General features: G+C 37.8%; 1 protein-coding gene across 1 annotated transcript; it reads left to right on the top strand.

Moving 5' to 3' along the window:
• Window positions 1–4,395: 4,395 nt before the first annotated feature.
• LOC113233719 lies at window positions 4,396–6,517 on the top strand. The gene is made up of 2 exons (XM_026468898.1): window positions 4,396–4,462; window positions 5,352–6,517. The coding sequence occupies exon 2, from the start codon at window positions 5,380–5,382 to the stop codon at window positions 6,265–6,267; it is 888 nt and encodes a 295-aa protein (XP_026324683.1). The 5' UTR covers window positions 4,396–4,462; window positions 5,352–5,379; the 3' UTR covers window positions 6,268–6,517.
• Window positions 6,518–8,338: the final 1,821 nt, after the last annotated feature.

The raw sequence follows: 8,338 nt of genomic DNA, 5'->3' as shown, positions 1-8,338 counted from the left end.
GCCATCATCTCTCTATACAGGCTGTTGATAAACTTTTGAAGAATATAATCGTCATTCATAGGTCTCCCCCAATGATCTCCACGACGATCGGTCCTGCGCTGCCCGCATCCATCGGCTTCCCGCAACCTTTACCAGATCGTCGGTCCACCTGGTGGGGGACTACCCACTGAGCGTCGTCCGGTGCGCGGTCACTGCCACTTCAGCTGAGCAATTCTTCGAGCTATGTCGGTTACCTTAGTCCTCTTACGGATTTCTATCACGTAGGGAATACCGAGCATCGCTCTCTCCATTGCTCGCTGAACGATACTGAGCCTTCTTATCAGGCCAATAGTAAGAAACCACGTCTCTGAACCATACGTGATCACTGGCAACACATACTGGTCAAAGACTTTCGTCTTGAGATACTGAGGTAATTTGGACGCAAAGATTTTTTTTTTTGGAATTTCCCGAACGCTGCCAATCCGAGCTGGATTCGACGAGAGATCTCTTTCTCAAAGCTGGACTTACCTAACTGGACTGTCTGCCCCAAGTATACGTAATGGTCAACAACTTCGAGAGTAATGCTCCTAATTTTAACGGGAGCGGGTACAATATGGACATTCGACATGATCTTCGTCTTGTCCATGTTCATCTTAAGACCCATTCTTTGGGAAACACTACTGAGATCTTCGAGCATTGTGCTCAGGTCTCCCAAGATCTCAGCCATAAGAACTATATCATTGGCAAATCGAAGGTGTGTTACATACTCTCCATTGATGTTGATGCCAAGTGCTCTCAAGTCCAGAAGCTTGCAAATATCCTCCAACGCAGCAGTGAACAGTTTCGGAGATATGACATCTCCCTGTCTCACGCCTCTTTGCAGTTGGATAGGGTTAGAGCTCTGATCCTCTAATCGGACTGACTTAGTGCCGTTTTTATATAAGTACCTTAACACCTCGATATACCTATAGTCTACTTGGCACCTTTGGAGAGACTGCAGTACCGCCCAGGTTTCGATCGAATCAAAGGCCTTCTCATAGTCCACAAACGCTAAACAAAGTGGCAGGTCATACTCTTCGGAAGAATATAAAGTTCAAATTAAAATTTTCTTTCATTGATACTAAGGGTGCCTTCAAATTAGACGCTTATAGAAGCGCCATAGTGGTGGCCCTATGACACTGCAATCGCACCATTACTATTATAAAAAAAATTCTCATACAATATGTAGGAGCGCAGTTGCAGCGAGTAATGTATGGGTGTAAGAGATACACACGGAGACTTACGCTGAAGGAAGAGCACATAATATTAGTTACGTAATGGAAGATATATCGAAAGATTCTGGGACCAATCAAACGAGAATTTTCGAACTGGAAGGTCAGAGTCAATAGAAAGAAATGTAATATTTTGCACAACCCTATTTCTCCCAGGTATCTGAAAGAGCGTTTCAGCTTTGTCGGGTCCCAGAATAAGCCCTGTCGTTCTCTCATTAGGTCCCAGTCATATTTTCCATCCTTCAATTCCGGTTTTTACTCTCACTCCTTCACTGTTCACGCGGTCAGATTTTGGAATGCACTTCCCATTGCTGATCGTGATAACAAATCCTTAGCAATTTTCAAAATGACTGTTAAAGAGCACTATTTATCGACTGACCATCCATTTTATAGGTATTATAGTACACAATATGTATTTATATAAGTATTTATATATTTTTAATAATGTTATGTTTTTGATTTTTTTTGTTCATAATTTTTGTTTTATTGTGCAAGTAAACCCGTACAATTATTTTGTCCTGTATTTACGTTTGCAGGAAGAAATTTCTGTTAGAAATAAGCAGTAGTACCTTTTGTTTGGGTTTTCCTTGTTACTTATTTTTATTTTGTTTTTGCAGTACAATAAATTTGGAAATAAATAAAATAATCGGGGAAATAAAGTCTGCTCGACTTCGCTGGCTAGGACATGTGGAAAGAATGAGAAAAAATGTAGCTGCCAAAAGGGCGCATTTGGGACAACCTGTGACGGTGTGACCTCCTTGATTGTCATCCCACATTTTTATTGAAATTTCTTATTTTATTCTCACACTCGTATTTAAATTCAAATTTTGAATTGTTCCATTCTTTTACCTCACTTTCCGAATTTGTTTCATTCCATCGACACTCCCTGCGCGATCGCGGTAGCGAACACATCTCTTCCTATCTTTGAACCTTTTACTAGTTATATTTACACTGTTTACATTTTAAGGATCCCAATATTATTATTAAACCTGAATAAATACCTATAAAACTGGACTTTCAACTTTTGAACTACTAAACTAACTAAGTAAGATGTATGGAGGCTACGGAGGCTACGGAGGCTACTACTACTATATTCCATCCAACAGGACATAACGCCACCAGCACCATTACAAACCTACGGCTCATATGGCCAGTGGACCATCGAAGATATCGCTGGAAGGACGAAGTCGCCAAAGACCTAATGGAGCTGAATGTGTCCAAATTGGCACAAGACCGACAGGAATAGCGTACTTTGACGTCGAAGGCCAAGATCCACTTCGGGTCGCTGAGTCAGCGAAGTAAGTTGCAGCGACATTGTAGTGACACTCGCGCGTCACTTTTGCAGTCACATTTAGTGAACTAAAGCGATACAGTGTCGGTTACTGCGCCACTGCAGCACTTCTATAAGCGTCTAATCTGAAGACTAGCTACTAAACTGTGGTATATTACACGATAATCGGAATGACGACGAAAAAAAATGACGATTCGAATCTTTGCGACGGCAAGGACTTATACCTCACGCTAACGTCTACTACATCTGTCCAAATAGTTTAAAATAAAATAAATTAATATAAGTTTGAAATATTCATATTTGCCTCCCTAATGAATGAATGAATGAATGGTTAACAAAAGGTGGTACAAATGTATACTTACATATTAATTTAGACAGTCCTCATATTTTACCATAATTAGCTGCAAATCTATGGTATAATGAGTAGTAGAGTTGTTACTATACCACTATGTTTTCATCATGGGTTAAAATTGGATTCGATGTGACTTTGGTTGAATTGTAGAGTAGAGATCGAGGCAAACTAAATTTCAGACTATAAAACTTAAGACAGAGATTGATAGATCATAGGAAATGAAACTATTTTTCCGGATTTGATTGATAGATCATTTTAAACACTATGAAAAGTACCGCGTTCTATTGAAATAAAGCTAATCGAAAAAAGAGATAAAAATAAGCAATTTAAACCAAAAACGATGCTTATATCATGCAAAGCACTTTTGACTATAGGTACCAATACAAAAGAAGGTAATTTTGAGGTTGTACTAGGAGTTATAGAAACAGAAGAACTTTAATAGTAAAACGTTCTTGCGTGCAGTCCATGCCCTAAGATATCTGACCATGCCCTGACCTCCGACCTTTTCGGTCTGTGAACATCTTACGCATTCAACAGAAAAGTGTAAACAAATAATACTAACAACAAACACTCATAGCCCCGCGCTAGGGACACCTTGTATCGCGGATGCCATGGACACACACATAGACAATCACAAATTACACCCAAACTCACGAGACAAATAAATGTAGGTCAAAGAAATATTTCTCGCGGCCCGTGAATCGAACCCCGGACCTCTGCGTGGCAGACCAGTATGGTAACCGTTCGGCCACAAAAGGTAGAAATTCAAGCTCTTCCTTTAAATTTATAATTATGCCATGTTATTAAAGATCAAATTGACTTAAAAAGTTTAATAAAACGTCACTCACTAATGACGTCATAGGGGAGTCGTGCCCAAATTAATTTTACGGCTGATAGGTAAAATATTATATTTGATATAACCTTCTTTCACACTGATGTACTCAGAAACAAATAGACGGTTAGGCGGTCAAATATCATAGGGCATCGACTGTACATAAACTTTAAGGGCGCCTTCAAAATAGACGCTTATAGAAGTGGGCCACTACGGCACTGCAGTGGCTCCACTATTGCACTGCAGCTGCGCCATTACTAATTTTCATACTATATTCAGAAGCGCAGCTGCAACGCCACAATCGCGCCACTCGCGTGCTTCTTTTGCAGACTAGATATTGTATGAAAAATAGTAGAGACGCCACAAACGCGCCACTGCAGACAAGCGTTTAATTCGAAAGCGCTCTATTATTGGGCACTGTCTAAGGTCTAACTAAAAATTACCACATGTAGGTATTGCAAGATTGGGATTAACCAGGCAATTTCGTGATTGTATAGCCAAATATATATCTTATTGTCATCCCAATTACGTTTCAAGGTCATCATCCAAAAGGCGATTGTAACGAAAAGAAAGTAAGAAATAAAAATCAGCCTATACAATAAAATATCTAGACAAGCGGTTGCGTTTATAAACAAAGCAGTCATAACAGAAAACTGTGAATGTTTTAAAAGCCACTGCCTCACTGTCCACTTTGGCTATGTCATAATTTACTTACACACTGGCTGAGACACTTGAAGGTAGGACTTTTACATATTTTCACCCGAAAATAGTGACAAAAATTTTCAAAAGTGCATAAAATAATTAAAAAAAAACGAAAAAGTGAAAGTGCGAGAAAGTTATAATAATTAATACAAATATAGAACACTCAGAAAAAGCCGGTTCAAATCCGGCCGGATTCGACGTCTTCTGGCACACTCTGCCAGGCTGTCAGATATCAGATATGAATCTCTTAGTACTTTTTATAAAAAAATATGATAGGAAACAAAGATACTCAGCTTATGTAGTGACAATGTGATTGCGTCGAATTACGTAACTAACGTAACCCTATCCATGGCAGGTCTGACGCGATCGTGGCAGATTTTAAATTAAACCCGGATTTATTATGACTTCAAAACAGGAGGAGGTTCATGAATATTCATTTTTATAAATAGCGCCTAACTTTAATTAAGGAGCAATTACTTTTAGCAATCATTTAGTTGATTTTGCTATTTCTCCAATTCAAGGCGTTTTTCTCTCTACATACTTTGAGTAGTGTCGTAGTGAGAACCTATTTTTATTATCTCCAGTATCAAGTCCTGTATAGTGGCGAACTAGGGGATATTTCAATGAAACTTAGCAAATAGACGTAATTCCACGTACTTTTGAGGTCGGTTTTTTTAGTACTCTGTACTGAGATTATTTTAGGACAGGAGGTACCTCAGTAATAGTCCTATTCAAATTCAAAGAAAATATTCCACCTCTAAGGGTGACAAGTTAGGGGACGTATCCGCTTTGTTGGATTTGTACCCACTTTCCTATAACCAATTTCAATAAAACTTGGCCAAAAGATGTAACAAACACAACGAAAGGGTATAACCAAATTTTTGAGGAAGTTATAATTTCAAATAACATTTTCTTCCTTTCCAGGACAAATACAATTTGTCATGGTCCCAAAATGACTGCGTGGAAGTACTTTTCTGTTCTTGCACCAATCTCACTCATCGTGTCCGGCCTTGGTGAAAAATGTGAACGGGTTAAAATCGGAACTGAATACTACAAACGACAGCTGATCGCCACCATAGATGGTTACCCAACGGGCATTGTCGTTGACCCAAGAACCGAACACATTTTTTTCATACTTCATAAGAAAAACTATACAAAAGGAATACATCTTTTGAAACACGGATCATTAGGTATCAAGGAATTGCCTGTTGCTGATGAATTAGTGGGGCAATGTGTCGGTATCGATGCAGCCAGCAACGTCATATACATTGGTACTAATCAGGGAATAGTGACTTATGATTACTCAAGAACAGAAATCACAGCAGAAAGACCAATAGGAGACGACGATGTGAGAAACATATTTATTGACAAGTCCGATAATCAAATGTACATCACGACTGGTTCAAATCATGAAATTTTTAGATTCATGAATGGTTCCGCTGCTGTCAAGAGATATGAAAGAATACCTAAAGCGTATAACTTCGTTTTAGATTCCAAAGGTAATGTCTATTACGAATACGTTGATGGTAGATTGTATTTCTTCTCCATAGAATATTTTGAACCGATTCAATATAAAGGATTTACTAGGGAGCTGAAATATATGATGCAATTGAACATGAATGATGAAGCCATAATAGCAGTTAAAGGGTCACTATTTAAGTTAACAACAAAGAGCATTTTGCCCCAAAAAATTGGTCAACTCGGCTTCAAAATCACAGGAATGGCGTTTGATAATAAAAACAACATCGTCATAGGGACTAAAGGCAAGATATATAGGTACAAACCGATAGACTCAAATGACCCCTGCCCAGCAGACGACTATTTTATGACAAGCATTTAACTTCCAAATGCTTACTGTAAATTTGATGTATTGAAGTTCCTCAGTGTCAATAAAAATGATTTTGTTGATTTTGGTAGTTTATATTAATTTGATATGTCACCCGTCGATGGTCAAGAAATGTGGATTGAAAATCAAAATTTATTATTTGGTGTGCTATTGCAATACGGTTGCGTGACGTAACGCCTGTGAGGCATCGCTCTTAGGCTGATGTTACTGATGCTGTTGCGTCGTCGCAACGCTATTATTTCAACGGACTGAGCGTCGTATTCCAGAACTCTCCTCAATGCTCAAGTCAGGATTTGAGTATGGTTTAAAGCACTCGGAATCATACTCAAGTCCCTGCCATTATGGTCGTATTTCCAGTGCTTGAAATCATACTCAGATCCTTACTTGAGCATTGAGTAGACTTCTGGAATACGACCCTAAGTGCCACACGAGCTGTTCCGTCGACACGCGCTGTTTCAACGCACCGTGTGGTCATCGAATTTATAACCAGAAATAAAGACGAAATGTCATTGAATTTGTTTGAAAACAGTTCTGTCAAATCATTACTGTGACAACTGCGCTTCGATTGGCCAGCCCGAAATCGAAACAATTGACGGGTGTCGTCAATTGTTTCACTTCAAATCGACCAGTTTAACTTCAACTTTGCTATAATAGACGAAAATTGCAAAAATGCATATACTTAATATTTAATTAACGATGAAATGTGATTCCATTTGTTTTGTAATTGTAATTAGTAATATTGTTTTGCTGTTTTTCCCACACGACCTAATGGAACAGCCCCCATTGTTAGAGATATTATCTTTATTACATATTTAGATATTATCTTTTTAGTGAAACAAAAACTAAAGGTTATTATACAACTTCTTCGTACTTGGATGACAAAAATCCGTGGTAGTAACCCGTTTAGCTCATGGAGGTAGTCTCGATCTCTAATGTTTCAAATAAAAAAAAATGTATATTGTAAATGTTGAATATGTACAAATGTTATTTACAAAGAGCAACCCCTAGAGTTTCTTACTCATTCTTCTCAGGGGAATCTGCCTTACGAATGAGCGGTAGAGTTTAACCATGTGACGATTTCAAGTGTAATAATGCTTACCTATGAAATAAAGATTATTTTGAATTTGAATACAATAAATACAGAATATTTTTGGAACACACGGAGACGTACACACAGGTCAGTTGTTGGCGCCGTACCATTTCAGTTTTCTAATTTGTGATTTCGTCTCTATTTCTGGTTATATACTCTATGTATGTAGTACAATGTAGTTGCGACTACGCAACGCCCGTGTGGCATCTCTCCCATTCACAACCCGTCGGTCTGTCGCCACGCGCCGTTACAACGTACCATGTAAACAAAAATAAACAATAATAATTGTTTTTAACCATAATGTTCAGAAATTTACTTATATAAAATAATCAAATATACTAAGAGCCGGCGCATATATTGTACTTTGCAATTTATGTGAACCTCTGCAGCTGAACTAGAGTTTAACCTGTATAGATGTGCAGTGATCGTATGGATCGGAATTGTGGGCGTTAATTTAATTAAAATGATCACTGTACGACTTAAACATGTTCTAATTTAAATTGTTTTAAAACATATACTGTATTTGTACTAGTTTAAGTGTTGTATCCTTTTTAAAGAAATAAATTATTATTGTTATTTAAATTACGTTAACATTTTCGTTTTCTTAGTACGGACATGCCCATTCCAAGATATAAGTTGACTCATGTTTATTTTTTAAATGGCTAAAGTATTTGAATATGTAAATACCTAAAGAAATACACCTACAATATTATTTTTTGAAACGATGATTTGTAGTAAATTCATTTTCATTTTTCATTTATTTAGAAATAATAATTTGTCGCCAATACACTCAAATTTCAATCATTTATACGCACATTTAAAAATATGATCAGTTCCGAGATGTTCCAGGGTTTGCAGAGGGTATGTCCATGCTATCTGTAGTTTCGCTAAACTGAATCCCTTAATTGAGAACATTGGTGATGTGGCATGTGAATTCTAATGTACATGTGGTACAACGCAGCGTCACCGCTCAGG

The sequence above is a fragment of the Hyposmocoma kahamanoa genome, unplaced genomic scaffold (genome assembly GCF_003589595.1).
Source record: "Hyposmocoma kahamanoa isolate Upper Pololo Valley unplaced genomic scaffold, ASM358959v1 79508, whole genome shotgun sequence".
Classification (NCBI taxonomy): domain Eukaryota; kingdom Metazoa; phylum Arthropoda; class Insecta; order Lepidoptera; family Cosmopterigidae; genus Hyposmocoma; species Hyposmocoma kahamanoa.
This window is presented reverse-complemented; position numbering and strand designations above follow the sequence as displayed.